Genomic DNA, 14,028 nt, shown 5'->3' with positions numbered 1-14,028 from the left:
ATACGAATCCCTATCCGGCTTGCACCGACCACAGTGCTGACGTGCTCAGTGGTAGATGGGTCATGGGTTAAAGTCCCTTTGCCATCAGGCTATCCGGGGGAGGTTCTCTTAGTTTTTCTCTCCATGTAACGCAAATGCGGGTTAGTTTCATCAAGTCCTCCACTAAGGCAAATTTATCCCAATACTTGATCCGGGAGTTCCATTGTCTTCTGGATTGGGTTCAAAATGACAAGGTTACGAAGTTGAACATTAGTAATCCTAAACCAAAAAATTAGGTCGGCTGTTCAACGACGGTTACAAAATAAAATAAAATTCTTTTACAAAGTTATTCTTGAAAATTGATTTAAAATTTACTTCTCATTGTGAATTAATCAAAGGCAGTATGATTCCCAAGTGATGCTTTATGTAAATTTGTTACATAATCTAATGCCAAAAGTTGACAGTATTCCATTTTTTATGTCAAATGGTCAGATGTCGTTACAGGCTAGAATTTATGAAATTTGGTCTCAGGGGGTATTTTCGCAAGTTCAATAAAATGTAATATAAATTGACAGTTTCTACAGAAAAAGTTTGTTTTTTAATTAAAACTGTCCCCCCTTTTACGATTACAGTTAACTGTTAAGAAAATTTAAAAAAAAAAATTCTCTGAGATATTGCTATAACACTTGCCAGAATGAAAATCCAACCAACTGTTCAAAAGGATTATCCTTTTTTTTGTGCTGATTTTCTAAAGTACACTTCATTTTTCTCACTGAATAACCAACTGTGCATAATTTTATTAAAATAATAAAATTTATTTAAAAAATAATAATAATACTAAAATAGTGATATAGAATAAAATTCCCAACATTGAATGTCAGAAATTTTTTTCATAAAAAAGTATACATGTTTGCTATACTACGAGGAGCACCTTTGACAGTACAATAAAAATTTTAAAACATTTTCAATCAATTTTTTCTAAGAAAATAGTTTTACTTACACAGCTACAGATGCAGAGGTAGGCCATGGTTTTGTTTGTTGAATTTGGCAATCAGCAATAGATACTTTTATCCCTAATGGCTTTGTAACTAAAAACAAATTTGTGAAATATATAAAATAAATATTATATGTCATGTTATATAATATCATAAATTAAGTGCTGCATAAGTTTTACAATAAAAAAAATTATACAGAGTCAAACGGAAGGAAGATGTATTATTTTCTCAATTCCGCTAAAAAAAGGTAAAAAACTAAATATTACCATTGTTTCAAAATTTGTTAACAGTTGGGGCTACTGTCTGGAAAAAACAAACAAGTTTTCAAAATAACTTTAATTTGAAGCTATAACTTGACACAGATGGAAAACGAAACATAAACAGTGTGCAATGCCTTACTTTGAATGGTCTGACATTCAGTAAAAAACTTTTTTCTATAGTTTTAGCCATAATTTTAGTTTATCTGTTGCAAATAATTTTCCAACATGACAAGAATAAATTATCTGGTTTCTTGAACTCAGCATTTCTATCACTTTCTTATTTTCTGTAATTGATCTTTTCAAATTGTCATTTATTATCTGGAACACTAGTTAAGATTAATCATAATTAACAATACTGTAATAAAGGACAATACCTAATAAAATAAGATGTATCAATAACTGCTGTTATTTGATAAAATTGATTCAGAAACAATGATCCATAATTTTTACAACTCAGCTGTACTATTTGTTGACTAATCTTGAAACTTGTTGAGAATAAATTATCCGTTTTCCTGATTTTAATTCCGCCAGCCGGACTTTTTTTTTATCGATTTTTGTTTTCTGTAATTGATTTTCCAAACTGTTGTTTATTTTTGGAATCCCGTTAAATCTAATCAAATTTAACAATATAGCATCAAATGTCAGAACTTAACGAGATAAAATATAACAACAATAGTATTAATTTGATATAAACAACTAATAATCATACGTTGCACCAAAAGCTTCATCAGATCTTGCTGGGAACAAGTAGATGGAATGCATGTTCCAAGCCAAAGAGCAGCGTGTTTTATAGAAATTCCAGCGTTCATAATAACATCCTTGGCTATCTGGAAGAAAAACATCTTTAATTATCAAATTATTAGTCACTATCAATTAGAAAGAAAAAATGAAGATCGTTAACGCACTGATCGTAACGAACGAGTAAACCAAAATCTACCAATGGATAGCGACCTTGAGAAAATCATGTTGTAGTAGTTAAGAAAGAGTCAAACTATCTTCGAAGCAGGATCTCTTTTTTAATGCAAAAGGCGAAAAAAATCCTCTTTACAGAAATTATCGGATTTTTTATATGGAACACAATCTAATCTTTGACTAAAATGAAGATGTATACAAAAAAAAAAATAATAATAATAATCAAACCATGCACCACCAATGGTTTGCATAGCTAGCTTCGTTTTCAAAGTTAATTTTATCTTCATTTTCGGAGTTACGAGCAAAATGTTCCAAGAAAGTATAAAACATCGAGTTGTGTCACTAAATTTGCAAGAAATACATTTTGTCTCAACTGTATATCATTCCTGTTAGTCGAAGACATGCATTTTATTGGCTAATAAAAGAAAAGTGACGTCATACTGAAAGGAAGGAAGATTTCATAAGAAAAGTGGTTCATGCTGGATAAAACACACGATTCTTGAAAAGATGATTGAACGGTGGAAAATTTTCAGATTCCATCACAGACATGATCACGGTACTGACAGCTCACATTGCTGATAAATCATTTCACTGATAACTGGCTTTGCTGACACAATCCCTTCACTGACATGATTTTGCTGACAGCTTATTACAACAGTATAAGCGTCTCAAAATGACGTGATTTTCCTACTCTTCACAATTTCCCCCTCCCCGTTACTATGGGGCAAATCTTATTTTTTCCCCTTCGCCTATTTATTCCAACTTCTTACTGAAACGTACATTGCAGTGGGGGAAAAAGTAAGACTAGCGGAGATCATGGCAACAGAGAGAGGAAAAGTGTGGAGAGAAGGGAAAATCCATAACCTTGAGACGTCTATTTCCCCTAGAGTATAGTCGGTGTGGTAGAGCTGATGCTAGAGTCTCAGTTCTTAAAACTGGCAATTTCTAATAACAATTTAGAATATGAGAAAAGAACAATTGCTTGAAAATAATCAAACGGCTAATAATTAAAAAAAAAGTAATAGTTTTCTGGAAGCGTGTTAGTAGTTTGTTTAAATTCAAACTTTCACTTGCTCTGATATACCAAACAAAAACGTATTTTTAAAAACATTTGCGGAAAATTGATAATATATATATATATATATATATATATATATATATATATATATATATATATATATATATATATATATATATATATATATATATATATATATATATATATATATAGAGAGAGAGAGAGAGAGAGAGAGAGAGAGAGAGAGAGAGAGAGAGAGAGAGAGAGAAATTTTCATTTTCTTTATTTAACCTTCTTCAAAATTTTGATTACAATCTCTTAAAAAAAATATTAATTTGGTTATTTTATAAGAAATTAAAAAAAGGGGAAAAAATATTACGAAATTTTATGAAGAAACATTTGAAAATATCCCTTTCCAAAATAAATCCTAATCATGAATGAAAAAAAGTAGGGAAATACACAAAAACTAAGACTTGTGGAACAGTCCATTGTTGTTGCTGTATTGTTCAGATGGTTTTTTTTATAGTTTCTGAGGAATGACCACTGAGAGAGCGATGTTGCGAAGAGAGAAGCAACAAACAACTCAGAAAGCATGTAACCTTACGACAATCTTGTATCGGAATTTTCATTTTATTGTCACGAAAATGTTTGTACTAAAAACCTTCTTTCAATTAAGCAAAAATATTGCAATTTCTAACCTTTCATCCTAAAAGGATTAAAAAAAAAATTTTTTTTAATGCTTTTTTAAAAAGTATTGTAACTTAGAATAAAATGGTGACTTATGACGTATTAACTGACGTCACACTAGAGATAGGATCAAATTGCATTGTCCGTTAAAATTTCAAGACAAGGTGGATTTTAGCTGAGCATACAAGATGATGCGATAAGAAACTTTATAATTACCTAGATTTAAGATTATTTTCACCTTGAAACTATCTTTATTAAAGGATTCTTTTCACGCTTAAGTCAACCTCCATTTAAGGTTTTTATACAGAAGGTTGTTTTTCAAGGTTTTGGAATGTACGTAGAATAGAGCAGATGGTCACACATCTCGTTTCATGGTTAGTAAGTTTACACGTAAACCACACAACAAACCTTTTTAGGTCAACATTAAAAGGTTTTCGCTGGGTGAAAATAAACCTTATTTTGCTCTCTGGGAAAGACTTTTTTTTTAAATAGAAAATACATGAAATTGTTACTAATTCAATTAAAATGAAAATTAAACACTTTTAGAATCTTTAAAATCTAAGTTTAATTCTGAAAGTTATGACTTTCGGGGAAGACCATCAGTTCAAGAGTGACTTGTTATGCTTATTTATTCTGTTAATATTCTTACTTAGTTATTATTTCTTTGTTATATTAATTTAATTAATTCTCACCCATTCTGGAGGATCGCCATAAGAATCGATATACTTTTTTTCAGATGAACTGTTAGCAGAAAAAGGGCTCAGTAACGGAGATGAATATCCAACCATACAATACTGACCACTGAATGACATGGATGAATCATTGAATCGTATATTAAGGCATTCGTCGAACGAGCCTAAGTCCATAAGTGTCCATGTCAAAAACCCACTTGGAAATTTGCCACTTGCATCAGCCACTGAATAATAACTCAACTGTTAACAAACCATATCACTCATACAATAAGAGTAAACAAAAAATAAGAATCAAAGTATAAACTGTCACAAGTATTAGATAACGTCTTACATATAGAATACATTGAAAAAATAATACATTGAAAAAATTATATGGCCTCCTCAGTCACCCGACCTATCATGTTTTGACTTCTGGTGTCAAATGAAAACACTGGTTTATGACACCCCTGTTGATAATGCTGGTTGCAAGAATCGCAGTAGCTGCCTGCGAGATATGCCTGGAGTATTGCAGAATGTTCAAATGTCCATGCGCCGGAGATGTGAGGTGTACATTGTACCCGGGGCAAAAACTTCGAACACTTACTTTGGCCCATGTACCATATAATTTTTTCAATGTATTATTATAGCAATTTTTCACTCACGGTCTCTTTTCTTTATGATGCGTCTGTGTACGTCACAGCTTCAGGAAAGCATTTCCGACCCCACATTGCTATATGATTTCGAGTCGTCAGGATGCCCCCTACCCCTCTTAGAAGTTCTGAAACGCTTAACTGAGACACCCTGTATATCGCCTAATTTAGTCAATTGATACACTAATGTAAACAAGTGCAGACAGTCTCGTAAAAACAATAATGCTGTATAGTATCACCTAATAATTAAGATTTTACATAGAATCTTACAGTTAGTCTAATAATTTGGCCCGGGGTTTGTATACTGGTGATCGAAATGAACTACAGGTGGCACAGAGCAGAACCTATAACAACAGTACGCAGGCTTTTACCATTAGCGTGATGAGAGTCATAAAAAAAAGTTTGATAACTTTTAAAATATTTAAGTTATTTGACCGCTCTATGAAGCTCAGATTAAATGCAGAAGAGACCGAGACGTGCTCAGTACTTTAAAAAAATAAAAACACATCTTTGCGGATGTTCTATAGTGATATTTTTCTTGGAAGCTCCGCAAACCTTTCCCGAAGATGCTACTGTCATGGATTTCTTACGTCATAAGTATTTTTGAATGTATGATTTAATCTCATTGTCACTGATATATTTTAATAAAACGAAAGAAGGTATGTCATTGTTTATCTAGATCAGTGTTTCCCAAAGTGTGGTACGCGTACCCCCAGGGGTACGGGAACAGTTTAGAGGGGGTACGCGTTCTTATGCGAAATAACTTGCAACAAACGAAAATTTTAAAATATTTTATTTAAAAACAAAGCTAGCCATGAAAATTTATGATTACGTATTTTTCTATTGGCTATTTTTTGCAGAGTTAACAGTTAACTATTAGTGGTGTCAACGGCTAGTTATGATTTTTAACTTTTGTGCAATTTTCTTATAGCAAAAAATGGATTCATTTTTTTATTAGGGGTACGCAGCGTTTCGAAAAATTTAGAAAGGGTACACAAAAGTCATAAGTTTGGGAAACACTGATCTAGATGATAAATTATCCTCTCACAGTAGCTTGTAGAGAGGGAGTTGAAGGGAACTAAAACACCACTCAACACTAAATCATTAAATATATCAGAATTTTTATTTTAAAATTATATATATATATATATATATATATATATATATATATATATATATATATATATATATAGTGGGTTCGATTAAAACAATGTGTTTTCAAACTTTTCAAATGAAGGCTCCAGCACAGATAAAAAGAGACTCGATTCCTCAACTGATTATAAGATAGTTGGTTCGATTAAGAAAATGTGCCGCGATACTTTTCAAATGAAGGTTCGGCACCGAGAAAAAGAGACTCGAGTCTAGTAAGTTTCTAGCGTCGGTAAAAAGAATGTTGGGGGGGGGGCGGGGGGACAGTATTGCATTGTAATGATTATTGTAGTAAATGATGAGAGGAACGATGAAAGTAATAAAAGTAAAACTATTTAGGGTTGGGAGAATTGAAGTCATTACTTGATTTTTTTCTAGTTTAAGTCAAAGCGAAATGTTTAACCCTACACACCAATTGCTAACCCCACAAAAGAAATTATGGACAACTTATGGAATTTAAATCAGTCATGAATACATTTATGACTTATTTATTCCATTAGTTTCATGAAGAAAAAAAAAATAAACAGCCATCAATACACGTCGCTGCGTGTTGCAAACCTTTGTCAACAACCCAAATAACACTGAAGAGTAAAAAAAAGGTGAATATTTAAGCAAACTAATGTGTCGTAATAATGTTTCTTAAGCTTATTATTTAAACTATTTGCATTAACATATAGCATAATTTTCTAGGAAAAAAATCCAGTTTTAAATAACTACGTTTTTAGTGTAAAATTAAATTTAAAAAAAATGAACATTTTTCTGATTTTTGGCAGGATTTATTAACAACCAAAACTTCGACCATTTTCAGGTTAACACACTTATATATTTCTAGCTTAAATATCTAATTTATCAAATACGAACAGCAACAAACTTCACAAAATGCTGTTTGCCTTTAAAACTGTTCATTATTTTTTAATTTTGTATTTATTCTGTAGTTGATTACGAAATGAACGAAAGTGCATGTAAATACTTATTCTAAAAAATGTGTAATTTGTTTTTTAAAAAAAAATTCATTAATTTTAATTTAGAAACAATTTACTTTTTATCTTCCTTTGGGTAGGTTCATTCTAAGTTTATTTTCATGCATATAACGCATTTAAAATATTGATATAATAGCCTTAATTTGGCAGAATAACATGGACATATTAAAAACAAATGATAGCATTTTTTAAAATTTAATTTGTTACAGAAATATGAGTCAAATATCAGATATAAGTGTATAAACAGGTTTAGTTTATATTGCACTTCATGGAAAAGGTTATCAAAGTAGACAAATATTGCCCTTAAAAACAAATGTTTCCCAGACCACTGTTGTCAGAACTTTGCAACAAAAGAAAGAAACTGACTAAAATAAGAGCCACCAACGATCAGGGAGACCTAGAATAATGTCCAAACATGAGGATAAGTTCATGTGCACTATAAGTAAGCGTCAGCAGTATCGAACATCATTAGAAGAAATTGAAGGTTACTAGACAGAAAACTGTTTCAATAACTACTGTAGAGCATCGTCTTCTTCGTGACTATGGTTTAAAAGGTTGTTACAGCTGCTAGAAAACCTCTTTTGAAGAAACAAAACATAGTGAAACAACTGTAATGAGTTAAAAAAAATGTTAACTGGTCTTTAGAACAGTGGTCAAAATTTGAGTTGTTTGGAAAAAAAGAAGGCAGTATGTTCGTCGTTTAGTTGGTGAGCATATGACAAATCAATGTTTACTACCAACTTTTAAGCAGGGTGGAGGTTCTGTCATGGTTTGGGGATGTTTTACCGGAGACAAAGTTTGGAGATCTTGTAATAATAGAGGGATTTATAGATAAAAAACATTGTTACGCTTTTCCATGTGAACAGAGAATCGTTGATCAAAGATTTGTTTTTCAGGAAGATAACGATCCGAAACATTCATTGAAATTGTGTAGGAACTACATTGCATCAAAAGAAAAGTACAGAAATACATGGATTGGTAGCCACAATCCTCCGATACTAATCCTATTGAGCTATTGTGGAATAAACTAAGTAGAACTGTTAGAAAAATGGGATGTACCAATCAAACCAAACTTTGTGAATCTTTACTTAGTAGCTGGAACCAGATCTCAACTAGAACATTGCAAAAGCCGATAGAAAGAATGCCAAAAGTATGCATTGCTGTGATTAAGGCTAAAGGAGTACATTTCGAAAAATCCAATATTGGACGAAATTCATAAGTTATAGATAAAATTATAGCATACCACATGAATTATAGCATCCCTTATATAGTATCTATAAATATCCTTTGTCAAAAGAAAGTTAATTTGTTGCGATTTTCAGTTTAAAATCTTTGCTATTTGTTCATTTTTAAAAAATTCAAGAGCGAGTCTAAACCTATGACCGGTACGGTATGTCCGACTTCCTCAATTGGTATGTTTCCCTCGTTAACAAATAGACACAAGAAGTTGAGGTTCAGAAGATAGAGATTGGGCTACAAGTAGCGAATTGGGCTACTTTTAAAAGTCCCCGCTACTGAAAATCGAATTTGGGCTACCCGCTACTTTTTGGGCTACTCATTATTTTTCGAACGCTACAAATCTTAAAAAAGCGCTACTTTTTTTTCTTACAGAAATATTTTTTTTTCTAATTTTTTGCCTTCCCATTATAAAATGATTCCGAAAAGTGTGCAGTTTCTTTATCTTTTTTAAAAATAAAACTTTTTTTTGTTGAAAACGCATCTGCTTCAGTTCTGGATTCGTGATTTGTTTTGCTGCTGGGAATCTATTATCTTTCCATATCTATGTTTCAAATCGTAAACTCGTGAAATCGGAAGGATATATGGGTGATTCTTTGGAAATATGAAAATTCGGAGGAAAAAAATTTCTTCAAATTTAAAGTTTTCGAAATAAAATTTTTTGTACATTTATTTAGTTACATTTATTAATATCTTACAGACAGCAGTAAGATGTGTAGCAGTATTGTGTGTAGTTTATTGACATTTGCTCAAGAAAAAAATATAATAGAAATTCACCACATTGTGAATGCCAGGAAAATGTCATATTAGCTGAGAAGTTAAGAAAACAGTCATTTTAAGCTAATAGTAAGTGACACAACTTAAAAAATTCAAAAAAGACAAATTTGAGGAGTTATTTTTGACTTTTTTATGTAAATAGAATCCAAAAAAAAATAAATTATTATTGTGAAAAATTTTAATAAATGTTTTAAATACAAAAAAGAGAGTAACACACACAATGAGTTAGTTTTCAATTTTACTACACCTTAATTTGCAAAGAAACAGTTAAAACAAAGAAAACAAAAAAACTTTGTAAAATTTCATTAATCTTGAAGCTTTCAGAGAAAGCAAAATGCCTGGAAGATATTGGGTAAGGAGCAGACATTTTTGAATTTGTGATATTCTAAGAAATTTTGACTCAGACATTTTTCCCGGGCCACTTAAAGTAATTAGCAGTCTGTTTGCGAGCACGAACAATAAAGCTAACTTTAATATCTCGATAAACGACTTCAAAAGTCCTATATTAAAAATGATAACCTTAGGAATTTTTTAATTAATTTTATAAAAATTTACATTAAAATTAATTTTCTAATAATCTACATCGGAATTTCTTTTATAATGTTATTTAAATTTAAAATATTTTAAATCATTTTATTTTACCACTCTATTACATTCCTTAATTTATAGACCCAAGCAGCGTTTAAAAACTGACAGAATTAAATTGTACAGTGATGTTCTTAGTTTATCCTTTATATTTTTAACTATCCGTGTTTTGAAAGAAAAAAAAATAACCTAAAGCCTATGAATTAGAAGGACCATGAATTGTTTAAATTAATTACTTTATCCACTGTAGAAAAAATCAAAAATGTTTTTGTAGTTATGCACAGAATAAAATTGTGTATAATAAACAATCATTAAATAAATGGATAACTTTAATTACATACGAGCATATTACAATCTTTCATAAACTGGGTATTAGGTTAATATTTGTTTTCCCTCTCTTTTCATTTTAGTGTTTAAAACATTTTCTTATAACTGTGTTAATGTCCTGGAACTTATAAGCCAGGATAATGACAATTTAGTCATTTTACAGCATTTAACATTCCTTAAGATTTTGGCCTAAGACGTTTACTTTCTGCAGAAAACATCAGGATTTCTTGAAATAACTAATGTGAATGTAAATAGTTTAATATTAATGATTTCAGGAGGACAGAAAAAGGACAATTTAAAACCCTTCTCACCTTGTAAAATTTTTTGAAATATATTTTGACTCAGAAAGTTGGTTCTTGATTCCTGCAATTAGACATGTTTTGATAGTATTCTAATCAATCTCTTAACCTAAGATATTGATTGCTGTTGGCCATAAATTACTAAAAACACTGCCAGGAAAATGATTGACTTTCATGTGACAGACAAATTATTGACAGAAAAAATTATTTTCAACAAAGTTTTTGGAAATAATACCCTCTGCATATATTCTAGAAATGCTTACAACGGTTGAGATAAAAAATAATTAGATATTGAAGAATATATGGGAACTTTTGAAGCTAGTTACAATTGGAAATATTGTTTTAGACATACCAGGAAAATGACACTTTGATATTCAATTAAATATTTTAACTATACAAAACAGTCAATGCTAGTGCAAAATCATTTTAAAATGCTAACAGCAATGCTATTTATTAATTTTTTTTTAAAAAAAAGTTCTTTTAGTAGTATAATATTATACCTTGTAGCGAGAGACGGTAAATTGTCATATTTCGTGAGATTCACCCATATGTGGAACAATGCACGGCGAGTATGATGAAAAAAATCTTTAAATCCAATCATTATTAACCGTTTATCTCCCATAAAAATAAAAAATCACGTGACCTTTAATCTGAGTTAAAACGAAATACTGAATTTGACTATTTAGTGTATGTATATATATATATATATATATATATATATATATATATATATATATATATATATATATATTGGCTCACGAAAATTTTTTGGCTTCAAAATGTTCGAATCCGCTACTTTTGGAGCTCCCATTCGCTACTTTTTAATCTTAAGTTCTGGCAACACCACAAGTTGGAATCCTGGAGAATACTGGTTGATTCGAATTCTACTCGCATCGTAAAATAACCCCAGTTGTTGAAGAATCATGTTTAAGAATCTTCTTCACGTCGGGCTAACAGTAAGAAGTTTTCATCTCTATTTGATGTAAATGTAGGTTAGTTTCATCAAGAAAGGCTAGTTTGCCTCAATGCTTGATCCAGAGTCGCGATGGCTCAGGGGACAGAGCGTTCGCCTTCCAATGAGGTGAACCGGGTTCAAGTCGATACGAATCAGCATCCAGCTTGTATCGACCACAGTGCTGACGTGAAATATCCTTATGGGTACGAGTCCCTTTGCCGTCCAGCTAACCAGGGGAGGTACTCGTGGTCTTCCTCTCCTTGTAACGCTAATGGGGGTAATTCCATCTAAAAAGTCCTCCAAGAAGGCAAAATTTCTTCCAATACTTGATCCAGGAGCTTTCTTGTTTTCTGGATTGAAAATTACAAAGCTACGGAATTGAACATTGGTAGACGTAAACCCAAATAATTGGTGGGCAGTTCAGCGACGGATATAAAATTAAATAAAAATAATAAAATATATATCTATATATATATATCCATACTTGATTCGAAAAATCCCTGTCTTCTGGGTTGAATTAAATCTTATAATGCTGAGTTGAATTAAAAAATAATGTTCAATGCAGGTAATAAAATGAAACAAACTGTTAAAACACCAACTAGAACTGATTAATAACACAGCTGAAAATATTAAACCTCGAACTAAAACATAATTAAAACACAACTCTGTTAGAAAAAACTACCAATACTAACATTTAAAACTTAACAACTTTTTAATAATCTTAAACATAACAGTGCTACCAAAATAATAAACATCATACTCAAGAACAAATCAAAACGGAAAAAAAGCAACGGTAGCGTAACTAGATCACTTAAAAAATACTTACTAAGTACAGCCCAACTTTTTGCTTCTCTCAGGTCAAAGTAAAGTTGAGTTAATGAGTCAGAGCAGTTCGATGACACATTCACATTATCTAACATTTCATTTAATTCCAATAACGCGGACTGTGAGAAAGTCGAATCAAACTCATTTTGGTACATCACCTTAAGATCATGCCAATTTAATGAGACATTTAAATTTTTGTATGATTCCAAGAAACTGCTCAAAGTTGTATTTTGAACGACTTCTGTAACTCCTGAAAACAATATTAAGGCGATCCAAATCTTATGAAACATTTTTATATTTTAATACCAATTTAAATAAAGCAGTTAATGTAAAAAAAATTTTTATTCAGATAGAGGCACGCAATTTTATTGACTGCTTAAAGAAAAAAACGAACTGAAATTGAAGAAACTGGATAAAAATCTAGAAATACAGAGAGAAATATAGAATTAAAAACCTGCCAAGAGATGATTTTGCAGTAAAGAAAATAATAAGGGATCTAAGATTTTCGGATAGAAATAAAGCTAATGAGGAAAAGTTGTTTTATAGTGAACTTGTTAGGTGCATGATGAAATAAATAAAAAATCGTAACAGCTGAATAACTTTCGATTTGATAATCGGATTTCGTGTACTTACATGCAGTCTTAATATTTCCCGGGATGGTTTTCATGGAAATTAAAAGTTTTAAGTCAAACACAAAAATCGTACTTTTTCTGAATAAATATTATTCCACGAATATGGATTTATGAATCACTAAGTAAGACAGGTTGCCGTGATTTGGAAAGTAAGCTGTTTAGACAGGTGTTAAAAGTTGATAATTCTTTTTATGTTAGCTAAAAGCTAACTTTCGTTTTCTGTTAAAACTGCCGAGTTGCCATGGCAACGTTCTTTATTCTGCTTTTTGTGGAACAAGAAATAATCGTCTGAAAATTATTATGTAAATAAAAGGTTGTTCTTTTTTTACTAGAAGTTTTATTATTTAGTCAGATTTATTATTTAGATTAGAAGTAGAGAACGGCAGGATATTTTACTTCCTGATAGAGTCTCGTAACAACAGGATAGCAATAGAAAATTATTATTTTCTGAGTATTTCAGTACCTTTCTATCACAATTCAAACGATTTTTTTTTGCATACATTGACTGAACTCATTTATCCGAAGATAATTTCTTCTAAAAACATTTTACTACAAAAATTTCAAACTGCGCAGTTAGCAAAATTTTATCAGGATCGATCTAATAGTTCTTTAGATTGAGCCACGATGGCTCAGGGAACAGAGCATTTCAGTGAAGTGAACCGGTTTCGAATACCAGCGACGGCTGGTCGATACGAATTCCGCATCCGACTTGTACCGACCACAGTGCTGAAGTAAAACATCCTCCATGGTAGACGGATCATGGGTTAGAGTCCCTTGCCGTTAGGCTGACCGTGGACAGTTTTCCTCTCCATGTTAAGCAAATGCGGGTTAGTTCAATCAAAAAGTCCTCTACGAAGGTGAATTTCTCCCAATGATTGATCCAGGAGTTCCCTTGTCTTCTGGATTGGGTTTAAAATTATCTTCGTCATTTCAATGGATTTTAGCATCCTCCATATTTGATTTGCTCCCACTGACTAAATAATCAAACAAAGAATTTTGTAAGATTAAATTCCAGTTAGGAAGATAAATTTATCCAGGATCTATTAGCTCTGCGGATGTGAAAATATTCATCAGCTAAGTTAATGTTTTGT

General features: G+C 31.2%; 1 protein-coding gene across 8 annotated transcripts in view; it reads right to left on the bottom strand.

The window, feature by feature from the left end:
- LOC107438262 (nose resistant to fluoxetine protein 6) overlaps nucleotides 1–13,101 on the bottom strand; it is a 34,331-nt gene extending 21,230 nt beyond the window's left edge. The window contains exons 1-5 of one of the 8 annotated variants that reach the window (XM_087158083.1): nucleotides 12,939–13,101; nucleotides 12,307–12,555; nucleotides 4,544–4,783; nucleotides 1,944–2,061; nucleotides 980–1,067 (exon numbers count right to left, since the gene is read on the bottom strand). In XM_087158083.1, the coding sequence (XP_087014209.1) occupies nucleotides 980–1,067; nucleotides 1,944–2,061; nucleotides 4,544–4,717 (380 nt within the window). In that variant the 5' untranslated portion in view covers nucleotides 4,718–4,783; nucleotides 12,307–12,555; nucleotides 12,939–13,101. Of the gene's footprint in view, nucleotides 1–979; nucleotides 1,068–1,943; nucleotides 2,062–4,543; nucleotides 4,784–12,306; nucleotides 12,828–12,938 lie in introns of those variants that run through there. The other 7 variants (XM_087158081.1, XM_087158082.1, XM_087158080.1 and 4 more) reach the window with 7 other exon arrangements.
- Between the last annotated feature and the right edge of the window lie 927 nt (nucleotides 13,102–14,028).

This window comes from Parasteatoda tepidariorum, chromosome 2, assembly GCF_982258835.1.
Source record: "Parasteatoda tepidariorum strain Cologne lab strain chromosome 2, Ptep-v5.0, whole genome shotgun sequence".
NCBI lineage: Eukaryota > Metazoa > Arthropoda > Arachnida > Araneae > Theridiidae > Parasteatoda > Parasteatoda tepidariorum.
Note: the sequence above shows the minus strand (reverse complement) of the source record. Positions and strands in the feature narration are given on the sequence as shown.